Here is a 12,968-nt window from a genome sequence, read left to right on the forward strand (position 1 = left end):
ATGATGATGTCACATTTACTGAGAGTTTATAATATGCCTGGCACTGCATTAACTGCTTTATATGTGTTCCCTTGTTCGTCTTCAAAAACCTCACTCTCAAACACACACATACAAACACCTCTCTCCAAAGTAGGTGTTCATATTATTACTGTTATTTCCATTTCAGAGATGTGGAAACTGAGGCTCAGTGAGAATAAATATCTTGTCCAAGGTCACACGTAGTTAAAAAGGCAGGATTCCGATTTAGGGCTGTAGTGGTTCCAGTGCACCTTAGAACCTAGGGAGGGCTGTGGGGGGCAGGTCAAGAGGGCAGAGCTGATTGACTCCTGCAAAAGCAGGGGTGGGGAGGGACAGTAGGATGGACTGTGTATAAATAGCAGGCCTGTTTTTATCCCTACACATGGGCCGAATCAGGCAAGCGGCTCTATCTGGCACAATTTGAGGGCTCTGAATGCCAACGCAGCCCTGTGTCATACAAATCCCTCCCCAGCACGTTCCTAGGAGCTGAAATACCGACTGAGAGTCATTTCTTTGGGTCGGGACGTTGACTCCAGAAGACCCCAGTAACAACAGATAGGTTAGAAGAGAAATACACCACTCTCCTGGCACCTGTTAAACAAAGCAAACCTAGGCTAGCTATCAGCGTGTCCTGCAGAAGCGGGTCTCAGCTTTTATGTTCCAGAAGAAGGTGGTGTTCAAAGGCAAGGAAAAGCATGGCTTGTTTCACACTCTGTGCCTCTCCAATCCCAGAATCTTGGGAATTATAATCCATAGTCCAAAACTCCTAGCAGACACTATGTCCTCTGGGGGACAGAAGGGGTGAAGTTGGAAGAATCCTAGCCTCCTTCACTTTTGTTGGATTAATACCAAGTGTCTGCAACTGCAACTCTAGTTACCCCGGGCTCGTGAGACCTGATTCATGTGTCTGATTTTTAAATGACAAATAAATGTACTATTTATTGGTATTATGTATTTGGTAGGCAAAGAAGCTGGTTTCTGAAACTCAGACTGACAATGGTAGAGAGCCTCGCTTTGGAGAAGGGATGGCCTTAGGGACCGGGCCAGGGAGGCCGGAAGGAACGAGGGGCGTCCAAGGGCAGACAGAGCTCAGCTCCGCAGTCACACGCCTGCAGGTCGACGAGGGTTTGGAGAAAGGTAGGAACTGGTCCCCGCCACCTGCCGGTCACTAGTCTTACCCAGTCAGGCCGTGGCTGCCCTGGCCTGGTCTCAAAAAATGTGAGCGCCGCCCCTGCTCCCGCCCCCTTCCCCGCCGCGCCCGCGGGGTCCGGGGCTAGGCTGCAGGCGCCGGGAGCCGCGCTAGTGTCCAGGCGCAGGAGGGGGAGGGGGCGGCGCGAGGCGGGGCGGAGCGTCGGCGCCTCGCGGAGCCTTATTCCCGGCCGCGCGCCGGGAGAGCTCAGATCGAAGGAGCTGCGCGCATCACGCAGCTGGCCAGCCTGACCCGGGCTCAGGGACTTGGGCCGACAGAAGCACGCCCGGACCGACGGAGTGAGCATACAGACACCCAGGGGCCTTTAGATCCACGCAGGTCCCAGCAAGACTTGCATCCGGAGGCCGGCAGCAGTCCGTGCCCCGCGGAATCTACTGCTCCCCTCCCACCCTATTTCCAGTGCTAGCGCCCGGTGGCCGCTGCCTCCAAAGTGATTGATTGCTGCCGCGCCGCCTTCGCCGGGTCCGGGACCATGAAGCTGCTGCCGTCGGTGGTGCTGAAGCTCTTTCTGGCTGCAGGTAAGAGGGCTACCGACGCCCCCGGAGGTCGGGGGCGGGGGTGGGGACGCTCTGCTGGGGGTACGGGGAAGGTCGCTGCTGCGCCCCCGGCCTGGGCCACTTGGTGGGGCCCGTGCTCCCTGGTAGGCGGGCGCTGGCATCGGTGCGTGGCGACCGGGGTCTTGGCGGAGGGTCTGATGCGGCCTTACTCTCTCACTCGCAGTGATCTCAGCGTTGGTGACCGGAGAGAGCCTGGAGCGGCTTCGTAGAGGGTTGGAGGGTGGAACCGGCAACCTGGGATCTCCCACGGAATCTACTGACCAGCTGCTGACCCCGGGAGGTGGACGGGGCCACGAGGCTCTGGACGTGAAAGAGGCTGACCTAGACCTTTTCAGAGGTGGGTGTGGGGGCTGCCCATCCTCAGACCCCGGTGGGCAGGTGAAGAATAAGTAGATCCGGGATTCATTTGTTTGGGCACACCTGTGGGTTTGGGGTTTTCATGAAGGACTTCAAGGAAAAGCCGATCGGCCTGGGGAGCATAATGAGGGATCCTGGAATAGGGGTCGCACTCTCTTTTGCCCTTGGTTGCCATATGTCAACTTGCCGCTTTTCTGGGTACCTTGGAGCAAATGGAGGCAGGCAAGGTGCCTGGGATCTGTATATTCGTCCGAAGTAAGCTGGGTGGTAGGAACAAGGAATGGTTGGGATGCTTTCTCTAGAGTTTCTATGTAAAAATGGGCACAAGTCCTAATTCCCACATCAAATGACTGTAAAAAATAACAGACGAGGAGAAGCTAGGCACATAGTAGGTATGCAGTGTAAGTCTTCTCCACCCACTTGTCTCCAGGTTGGGGAATCAGAGGGGGATGAGAAACTCTTGGTCTCCCCCAGGTGAAGCCAGCACTTCCTGGGAAGGCTATGAATGATGAGCACTGGGTCCCTAGGAGCTGTATTGAAATGCTAGGTATCTACAAATCCTACCCAAAGTCTGTAGACTTCCTGACCCCCTTGAGTCCCTGAAAGAAGCTCCAAGGAGGGAAGGGCCCAGTGGGATCCTCCAAAGGCAGATGTGGCTGTGGCTGAGTATAGGAACAGACAGGACAGAGTCCAGAGTCACTGGCATTGCCTGCTGCCCGAGCCCCAGCCACCTGCAGCAATTCAGGAGGGTGGAGCTGGGACTAACCCCGGGAGGACCGGAATGACTATATTTGGTTGGAAAGATACCCACCTGTCCTAGCCCCACCCCCAGCCACTCATCTCCCTCCTTAGGCAGTGCTTCCCTTGGGTGCTGTCTCTGCTTTGTAAAATGAAGTTTCTGTTGCAAAGGTGAACTTGGGCTCTCATCCTTTATCATCTCACGGTGGACCTCAGAGGTCACCGGTGAATGCTCCTGACTCTGTCCTAGGCTGGGCAGAGCCTGGCCTGTGACTCACCCTCCACCCACACAGCTGCTCCTCATACCTCTGCAGACCTGACTCACTGCTCCCTCTCCCGGACCAGAGACTGGCTGTCACCCTGTCACCCTTCCCCTCCCCTTTCTCAGTGGCTTGGGTTGTCTGCCTCAGTTTCACCGCAGCTGTGGTCACTTGAGTTTCTCTCAGCATCTGCCTCACCTTCTGAGCTCAGAAGGGGCCTGGGTCTGCACCAGAGGGGACTGGGGACTGGGGACCGCTGGCACCTGTCTCTCTTCCCGTCTCTTGGCTTTGCTGGGTGAAGATTGTTTCTCAGGGTATCCTGTCACTTAAAATAAGTGTTACCATTTTTTAAGTGCCTACTGTGTTCTAGGCATTCAACATGTTACTATAGATTAATTAATCCTTGTAGCAACCCTCTGAAATGGGAACTCTTCCTGTCCACTTTTTACCAAAAATCCCAAGACTCAGAGAGATTAAGCACCTTGTCCAAGATCATGTGGCTGAAATGGGAGCCCGGGTCTGCTGACCTCAGAGCCCATTCATTGTCTCATTCCTGGCTCCACAGCCCAGGTGCTCCAGACTTGTCCAGGGGAGGGGACGGGTATGTGAGGCAGCTTAGTGTACTGGGAAAGAGCACTGGATATGGAGTCCACAGCCCATATTTCTGATCGTAACCCTGTATGGCCTGGGCCAAGTCACTGCCTTTTGGGACCTCAAGTATTTCACTTGAAATGGAAAGCCATGCTGTTTTGGCTTGAGGATCCTTGGTCTCCAGTCTAACGTTTGATGCTCACCTGTCTGCCAGACAAGGGGCTACAGCCGTGGACAGTGGGCACCTTTTTTCTGCTGTGGGCAGGGAAGAGAGGGACTGGTGTCAGACCCTTGGGCTGATGGGTGTCGCCCATGGTCAGTCCCAGCAGATGTCTGTGTGAGGTGGTTTTCTGCCTTGGAAGCATGGAAAGGATGGGGGCCGTCATCATTGTTCCAGTACCTTCTGGATAGTTCCTTACTTTTCATCTTTCTGCCATTTGTACACATCATACTCCCCATCCTAGGGACCTATAACCAGGACATTTTGCGGGTATATGTAAACGGGCCTTTGAGAGAAGTGGTGAGCTGCAAAGGGCACAGAGCAGGGCAGATATTTCGTTTGCAGTCAGAAAAACCAGGCCCCGACCAGGGATGGTTTACTTGCTGTCCCTGAGCCTGGCTCCGCACTGGGCTCACGGTACTCTGGTGCTAACAGGTCCCCCAGAGGAGGCTGCCTGGACATGGGCACCGCTGTTACTTAAAGAGCACCCCCTTCACACACACAAAACCCCTCCAAGAACCTTCTGCAGCAGCAATTTTTATCTCTGACGCTGTCTTCCTGCAACTGGGTCACTGAGTGCAGTATCAGGAAATGATTTAAGGCCAAAATAGCACCAAGTGGGCGTGGGACAGTAGGAGGTGGGATGGAGAGTGGGGTGGGGGTGACGTTGGTAGAATTGCCCAGTGAGCTGCATGCAGTTACTCAAGAGGAGCGAGCATTCTTGGAATGAGGATTTTAAACTGTTTGTGAAAGGCCTTCCTTGGGACTGCCACTTGCCTCTACTTCCTCCACTACTTTCTAGTGGCTCTGTCCAGCCTGCCTTCAGTCCCTGGGAGGCACAGAGCCAACGGGCCTTTCTAGGCCTCTGACTTCAGGTGGGATCAAAGAGTACACCCTCCTTTGAGATGCTGTGCTATTCTGATTCTTTCTCCCGGGAGTCAAAGACCTAACGGAGCGCTTATCTCCCGCAGTAGCTTTCTCCTCCAAGCCACAAGCTATGGCCACACCCAGCAAGGAGGAGCGTGGGAAAAGGAAGAAGAAAGGCAAGGGCTTGGGGAAGAAGAGAGACCCATGTCTTCGCAGATACAAGGACTACTGCATTCATGGAGACTGCAAATATGTGAAGGAGATCCGGTCCCCATCCTGCATGTAAGTGTCCCTGCCGCCAGCCTGACTGTCAGCACGCTCTTTGTCAGCCACGTGGCTGTTCCTAGTTGTCACCGTTCCTTGAATTCAAAATTCCACCCAGTTTCTTTTCAACCTCTGGGCGGAAGTTGGGAGGAAGGGAAATATTTTTAGTCAGAGGAAGGGGCTTCCCCCGCGTAGGATGCAATTTCCTGTGGTGTGGGTCTGTGACGTTCTTGTTGTATCCTTGGGGACGTTTCCTGCTTGCTCAAGGCAGGTCCTTCATTCCTGCCTCATGCCTGCTCCAGATGGGACGGATCAGTAGGAGGCGTGGCAGTGTCTCAGGTGGAGCGGGGCTCCCGAGGCCTCCTTTCTCAAGCCCAGCAGGCAGATACGAGGGCCATTTGGACACCTGCTCTGCAGGTGTGCGTGTACTCGAACATGCGTGCATAAGAGTGAGCTAATCTGGGTTGAATCTGAGGCACGACAGGACTGCACAGAGAGCAGTCATCGTGGGAGTGGGGAGAACCCCCTCCTTCTTCCTCCACCTTCTCCCGCAACAAGGGCCAGGAGGTGGGGGACATGCTGGGTGTTGGCCTTTGGCCAAGGGGTGGGAGAACACTCCCTTTGTGCAAGATTCACAGGAAATGGAACCCGACCCAGGAGGCATCAGCCCCCAGGCGGGCAGCACCACCCTTCCCCAGGCAGTGGTGTGGGTGGAGGGGCCATGGGTTCCCCAGCTGATCTGTTAGGCCAAACCCAGCAAACGGCTATCTTGGCAACCCCTCAGGGATGACGGCATTGCCACGCTCTCTGGCAGGCATAATGTCGCCAGTGTGCCTGAGGCCAACACTCGAGTCAGGCTGTAAACATCCACTCTCTTCTGCTGGGCACGAGGCCCTGTGGGGAGGCAGGCTCTGTGACCTGGGAGACTCTGGCCACAGCCAGGAGATTTCTGGGTGCACACCACCTCCCAGCCTGTCAAGAAGACTGGCTGCCTGGCATCTCCTGTACTGTGGTGGTGCAGATCCCTTGGCTTTTGAAAGCTTCCTTGTCCCATCTGATCTCACATAGCTGAGCTGCCTGGTACTTGGCATGTGGCAGACAGACTCCTTACTCCCCACCAGGTTCATGGTCATTCATGTGTATCCTCTCTTATAAACATCCTTGTCAGGAGCTTGACATGGGAGGGGGCCGCTGAAGAATGACAGAGACAGTCTCCAAGTAATCCTTCCCAAAGGTCTTGGGACAAGGCAGGGAATGTTTGTCTTAAATTTATAAAATGGCATCATTGGCACAGGGTGGAGGCAGTGACTCTGAGGGTAGTCAAGAGGGACTAAGGCCAGGCATCTGTCTGGGCCAAACTGGTTCAGGGCGTTGGTGGGTGGACTTCTATTGCTCAGCTGAGAACCCTTGCAGGGCTGCTGTCTTGGAGAGCTGGGCTCAAGCCGCCTCCTAAGCCCACAGACCTAGATAGGGGTGCCCGGGGCCATGGTGGCCCTAGGGATGGTAATGATGACCATGAAAATGTGTCTCTCCTTTGCCCAGAAGCTCCACAGTTTACATGCAACATGAGTTGAGCCCAATAGGTGTATGTTGAGCACCCATTTGATGCCATCTATTCCAGGGGGTGGGGAGATGTCGTCCTGTCTCGGGATTCTCAGAAGCCCCCCTGCTGGGTAGGCAGCGCTTGCTGTCTCTACTTGAAAGATGAGGAAACTGGAGCCAGGAAGTAGGAAGTGATTTGCCTGAGATCAACAGCTAAATAAGTGGATGGAAACAGGACAGGGACTCAGGTGCCTGACTTCCAGTCCAACATGCTTTTTATGTCCCCGGGCTGCTCTTGGTGTTGGCTTGCGTCCTTCTTCCCCATCTGTCCTCACTGAGTTTGAGCAGGGTTTTATAGAGGGCAGCTGTTTGCCCAGAGGTCTCTAAAGGATTTTACTAGCTGGAGAGAAGGGCAATCTGATATGAAGATTTTGTATCTGCTTCGTAGGCATATTTTCACAGGGCTGGACTCTGGGTCTGGTGTGGCTGCCTCCTGCCTTCAGCCCTTGGTATTCAGGGCAGAAACCAGTGAGAAGGTGCAGAGCTCCTGGTTTGGGGCAGTGTGACATCTGGACACCCACATCTGGGGCCCTCTGTGGCTCCTCCTTGCCTCCAGACCCAGGAGCCGCCACAGGGCGTGTCCAGGCTACTGTGGTGAGCTTGAGGCTAGCCGGCTTCCTAAAACAGCCCTCCGCAGCCGCCGTCCGTCCGCAGGAAAGCTCTTTTGTGTCGCCAGCCGAAAGTTGCCCTCAAAGAGCAGCTTCCTGGGGCTCCTGACTGCCTGCTGACCCAGATATTGGCTGCAGGGTTTCCTGTGGCTGGCGGAGACCTGGGGGCAGTGGGGCTGAGGAGGACTCAACGCTGACACAGGGACAGGCTTGGGGGCTCTCCCTGCCTCTGTCAGGTGCTGAGAAGGAATCTCAAGCCCATTCTCTTTGGCTCCGTCTGACTTTGGTGCCCCATTCCTCAGGTATGAGCAGTACACTCCGGAGTCCATTACATAATAATGCACATGTATGAGGGGCTTAGCCTCTTATTAAATGCTTTTATCTATGCTATTTGATCTTCACAATACTCTAGTGAGGTAGGCATTTATTACTCTTGTGTTTTACATGGGAAAATAAAGCTTGGAAAGGTTAAAGTAACTTGCTCAAGATTGCTTGGATAGAAATAGCAGCAGGACCCATCTGGAGCGCATGTGTTCTGAGACCCCTGCACCAGATGGTGCCCCCTCCACATCCTAGAGCGGAGGCGGAGAAACCCACTTTGGAAGACATCTCTGGACCCTAGAGGTTCTTGCTTCTGTTGTAATACAAGTTCGGAAATGGGTCACAGACATGGGTGGGAGGGACGTGTCCCAGTTTGATGCTGGCTCCGGAGAAGACACATGATCTTGCCCGCCCCCCGCCCCGGGGATGTTGGAATGTGCTCACCCTCCCTCCTTCCCTGGGGAATCCAGGAGTCTGCTGCAGAGGGATGGGGAGGTGGGTAATATTAGGATGTTTACATTATTATCCTTTTGACTCAGGGTAGGGGTGGAGGGATTATGTAACTGGATTGCAGGACTCTGAGGCCAGCCTTTATTTCTATCATCTGAGTAACTACCTGTGGGGTTTGAATGATAGGCTGGCAGTGAAAAGCAGGCTCCACTTCGGCTCCCCACCCCACCCCCCACCGGGAGAGCACAGTCTCTAAAGTCGTCCAGGCTGCTGGGTGCCTCCGAGCCCTACCACCCACTGGCCGTGTAACCTTGGGCAAATTGTCCAAGAAGTTAAGCCTCAGTCTCTTCATCTTTAAAATGAGGATAGTAAGCCCTACTTCACAGAGGTGTTTTTAAGGTGAAATGAAATGGTCCTTGTAAAGAAATTAGCACAGAGCACTTGGCTTATTTATTATTCAAGTTAATAATAACTAACAACAAGAGTAGTAATGGGGAGTAGAGTCCGACAGCCTCAGGAGCCTATCAACCCCTCAGAGATGTGTTTTCTGGGGGTGACCTGCACTGTTCATGAATTTGGAATTTGCCAAACCTGGTTTCTAGTCTTGGTCCTACTGCTTTCTAGTTGTTTAACTTTTGGCAAATCAATCTCTCTGATCTTAGTCTTTCAATCTGTAAAACGGGGCTGTACCTGCCTACCACAGTGTTAGGGTCTCAGCTGAGCTCGTAGATAAGATGGTGTCCCATAAACTGTTGGCATCTGCGGAGGAGGGACTTTTCCTGGGCCTTCCCGTGTGCTTCCTCTGCGTCCTGGCAGGAAGGGCGTCATGGTTTTGCCCACCTGAGCTGATGAAACAGATGCCTGGAGTGTGCTCTGCTCTGTGTATGAGGGGACTGACCCACGTTTACCCTGCAGTGAGTTGTTCCCCAAAGCACCCAGGAGGAGCTGAGACCAGGAGAGGTGCTGGGCAGGAAGGTGGGGCAGCCTGGCCCCTCTACTGATGGACAGGTCTGTGTCCTGGGTACCTCTCAGCAGGAAGGAGGGGTTCCTTGTTCTGAGGCACCAGGTGCACAACCTGCTTCCTAAAAGGAGGCTGAGCTCAGAGTACAGGGCCCCAGGTTTTCAGTGCTTTTTGCAGTAGCCAGTGGCCTAATGTCCCCAGGCAGACAATGCACTGCACCCCCTGATTAGGGAGTGGGCAGTTATGCGTGTGAGTGGGCAGCTCGCTGAATTCCGAGTCAGACAATCCACTTCTCTACCCTGCTGCGTGCTCCCCGGGAAAAGAGCTCTGCCTCGCTGCAAGCCCCTGGCATTCCTACCTACATGGAAGGGTTTCCTGGTGCTCAGAGAAAGGAAGGGGCAGGCATGTGCTCATTCAATTGTAAGTGCTTCCGAGTCTTCCTAAGAGCTTCCAGGAAGTGCTTTGTGTTAGAAGAGGCAGTTGTCATCTGACTTATTTCTAGAGTGAGAAGAGCCAAGGGGTTGTTTCTGACGTTCTTCCATGCTGTAGTAGGGCAGCTGGGCAACATGTCACCTTGGTTTCTTCACTTTATCCTGCCATGAAGGAGACCCCATAGCCCAGTGTTCAGAGGCCAAAGGCCAAAGTTGAGCTCTCAAGTGGGGCTCTGCACCCACGGGGAGCTGGGAGTTAAATGAAGGGGACTTGAGAAAAGTGACTTCTGGCACAGGCACAGGACCTATTAATAGGCTAGGCAGGGGCAGAGAGGGACTGGACTCGGGAAGTATTGATGGGGAAGGCCCGGTTTATTTCTGGGTCAGAGAGTTGAGGGGCCTCACTAGAGGGAGCGTTACTGAATCTCCGCAGCTTAACCCACCAGCTCATGTGACTAAGTCCCCTTAACTGGCTTAAACGGACCATCTTCACACACATGCAATAAATCATCCACACGTGGAATGCATCTAGCTGAGACCTTGGAGTCCTCCCTCCCTTTTTCCCTGCCTGGAGCAGGAATCTCAGGGCAGAGAATCAGAGGGAGTGGAGAAGGGGGGTGTGGAGTGAGGGAGGAAGGCCAGGGAGCCCTCAGAGGGGCCTCGAAAGGGTCCCTGCTGGAGAAGGGCAGAGGACAGGCCTTGTGGTCAGGGACCAATAGGCTCCTGTAGGTGGGCTGTTCTCGAGAGTGAGAGACCAAACCGATGACATCATCTCTGCTTCGTTCTGTCTTGAACCAGCTGCCACCCAGGTTACCACGGAGAGAGGTGCCATGGGCTGAGCCTCCCAGTGGAAAATCGCTTATCTACGTATGACCACACTACCATCCTGGCTGTGGTGGCCGTGGTGCTGTCATCTGTCTGTCTGCTTGTCATCGTGGGGCTTCTCATGTTTAGGTGAGTGCTGGGGGCCCCCGCAGGCTCTTTCTGCAAATCACTTCCATTCCTCCTCGTCCTGCTGGGTCCTCTGCCTGGTGACCACATGAGCCCTCCAAGCTCCCCAGATTCTTGGCTAGCATTCTGATTGCATTCCTGAGGACAGGCCCTCATAAGAATGTTGTGAGGATTGTATGAATGAGGTAAAAATTTCTTAGCAAATTGTAGCCTGCGGTTAGAGACGACGGTTTGGGTCCCTTGGGGCAGTTGGACCTTTGACCAGGTGTATTGGGCTGCCGTCCCTCTGGGCTTTCCCGGGTAGTGGATGCAGCCACCACTGCATCACCATTTAGAAGGATCCTCTCTGGAACCTGTGCCCCATTGTAGCAGGCACAGCTTGCTCACAAAACTTAACCTTCCTCAGGTACCATAGGAGAGGAGGTTATGATGTGGAAAATGAAGAGAAAGTGAAGTTGGGCATGACTACTTCCCACTGAGAGAGACCTGTGCTCAAGGTAACGGTCCCTTCTCTGCCCCCTGACACCGTCAGCACCTTTCCTGGGCTCTGTTTCAAGGCTTGTTGACTCCTCCTCTTGGCCTAGGGGTCGGCTTGACCTGGGAGGGCGGGCTAGGGTCAGGGCGCCCTTGCAGAACTGTTTCCAAAAAGGCTGCCTGAGAGCTCAGCTTCTCCTGCCCTCATTCCCTCTCCTTCCACGCCCTCCCAGATGATCTTCCCACTTAGAAAGACTGGACCCGGGAGACTGTGAAGACTGGATCCAGCTTTAAAATCCTTCCTCTTGTGCTTTAGGAACCAGCTGGGGACTGCTACCTCCGAGAAGACACAAGCTGATCACAGACTCTGCAGAGGGGAAGGACTTCACAACAAGCTGTGAAGACCCCTTGTCACCAACTGCCATCTAGATTGGGCCTCCCTTAATTGCTTTTCCAGAGCCTTCAAGTGCCAAACAGAACATGTCCAGTGGGGTCTGGATCAGAAGGAAGCGAAAGCGAGGGGCCCTCAGGCCCTTCTGATTCCCCTCTGCCAACCCCTGCTTAACCTGTAAAGTTTGTTTAAACACTTGTCTTCTGGATTAAGATGCCAGTTAAATTCCATGTGCTCCAGGATCTGTGACTGAAAGGAGGGAAAGGAAGGAGAGGGAGAAAGAAAGGTTCATGGACTCTAAGAAAGTAACGAAGATTGAAAACCCACAGACTCAAGTAGTTACCACGGGATCTGCCATTGGACCCTCCGGCGCTGGATTTGATGAGCTAACTGTGAAATACCTTAAGCCTGAGAACTCTGAATTTTGGGACTTCTACCCAAATGGAAAAATAACAACTATTTTTTTTTTGTTTGTAAAAATGCCTCGTAAATTATATATTTATTTTATTCTATGTATGTTAATTTATTTAGTTTTTAACAATCTAACAATAATATTTCAAGTGCCTAGACTGTTACTTTGGGATTTCCTGGCACCCCCCCCCCCCCCCCACCGCCTCAGTCCCCCACCATCTGGCTCAGCATCACCGTCTTCTGCCACAAATCTGAGGTGGCTCTGTGGCCCGTCTGCAGTAAGCTATCGTCTGCCCACATTTCCGAAGATCCTCCGTGGTCAGAGCACCACGGGTGGTGGTCTGTATGGTCAGGACATAGGAGTTAACTTTGTCAGATCCACTCTGTGAGTCGGACTGCAGTCTTGCCTAGGCGATTTTGTCCATTGTTTGTGTTTTGAAAGCCCAAGGTGCTGATGTTGAAGTGTAACAGAGATCGGTGTTTCCCTGTGTCCTCTCCCCGCCAAATCTCAGAAGAGGTTGGGCTTCCCTGCCCGCAGCTTCCCCGACTCCTGGCCTGCATCACCCCTGGCCCCCAGAGTGGGAACTCACTTTCCCTTGTGTCGAGACATTTCCCTTACTCCTGCCGCTCTTCTGGTGCTACTCCACATAGGGGTCAGTGCAGCAGAGGCTGATTGAGAGAAGGTATTAGCAGAAAAAATAGACCGAGGAGGAACAGGAAACGTTGCAGTTGACTGTTCTCGGTAATTGATAACCTATGAATTGCTACAGAGAAGCTGGAGTGGAGGTGAGGACAGCTTTTACATAAACCTACCCACCTCACCGAAACTATGAATGAATGCTGTCATGGTCCCTTCTGGAAGTTTCTGGTGCCATTTCTCAACTGTTACAACTTGTATTTCCAAAACTGGTTCATATTTATACTTTGCAATTCAAATAAAAATAACCCTTACTCTATATAGCCTTCTGTCTGTTTGCTTGAGCTGGGAACTGGTTTAACTAAGCCCTCGGTTGATGTTAGGTCTACACCACACCTGCTTATTTCACTCTCTCAGCATCGCCAACAGCCCTGTGGTGGTGGTACTCTAGTCCCATTTTTGCAAAAGGGGAACCTGAGGCTTGGGGAGGTTATGTAACTTGCCCAAGGATACGCAGCTGGAGTTGGTTAGTGACAGCTGGGACAGGTAATCTGACTCCAGTGATTGGTCTAAATACACCACACTGATCGTGAGACTTTTCACACAGGAGGCTTGGCTGGTTGCAACCTGGAAAGACACCTTCCCGTTC

General features: G+C 53.2%; 1 protein-coding gene across 2 annotated transcripts; it reads left to right on the forward strand.

Moving 5' to 3' along the window:
- The first annotated feature begins 1,364 nt into the window (after positions 1 to 1,364).
- Positions 1,365 to 11,880, forward strand: HBEGF (heparin binding EGF like growth factor). Of its 2 annotated transcripts, none has more exons than XM_037147698.2 (6): positions 1,365 to 1,746; positions 1,949 to 2,122; positions 4,926 to 5,100; positions 10,254 to 10,409; positions 10,813 to 10,903; positions 11,197 to 11,880. In XM_037147698.2, the coding sequence occupies exons 1-5, from the start codon at positions 1,701 to 1,703 to the stop codon at positions 10,883 to 10,885; spliced, it is 624 nt and encodes a 207-aa protein (XP_037003593.2). In that variant the 5' UTR covers positions 1,365 to 1,700; the 3' UTR covers positions 10,886 to 10,903; positions 11,197 to 11,880. The 2 variants fall into 2 exon arrangements, with proteins under 2 accessions (XP_037003593.2, XP_037003592.2); XM_037147697.2 differs by having other exon boundaries at positions 1,366 to 1,746; positions 4,923 to 5,100.
- The last annotated feature ends 1,088 nt before the right edge of the window (positions 11,881 to 12,968 follow it).

Source organism: Artibeus jamaicensis, unplaced genomic scaffold (assembly GCF_021234435.1).
Source record: "Artibeus jamaicensis isolate MK-2021 breed Jamaican fruit bat unplaced genomic scaffold, CSHL_Jam_final contig_456, whole genome shotgun sequence".
Lineage (NCBI taxonomy): Eukaryota > Metazoa > Chordata > Mammalia > Chiroptera > Phyllostomidae > Artibeus > Artibeus jamaicensis.

Coding starts and splice junctions, on each gene's coding strand:
- HBEGF (XM_037147697.2), top strand. CDS start 1,701: ATGAAGCTGCTGCCGTCGGTGGTGCTGAAGCTCTTTCTGGCTGCAG. Junction 2,123..4,922: donor TGACCTAGACCTTTTCAGAG/GTGGGTGTGGGG, acceptor TATCTCCCGCAG/TAGCTTTCTCCTCCAAGCCA. Junction 10,410..10,812: donor GTGGGGCTTCTCATGTTTAG/GTGAGTGCTGGG, acceptor AACCTTCCTCAG/GTACCATAGGAGAGGAGGTT.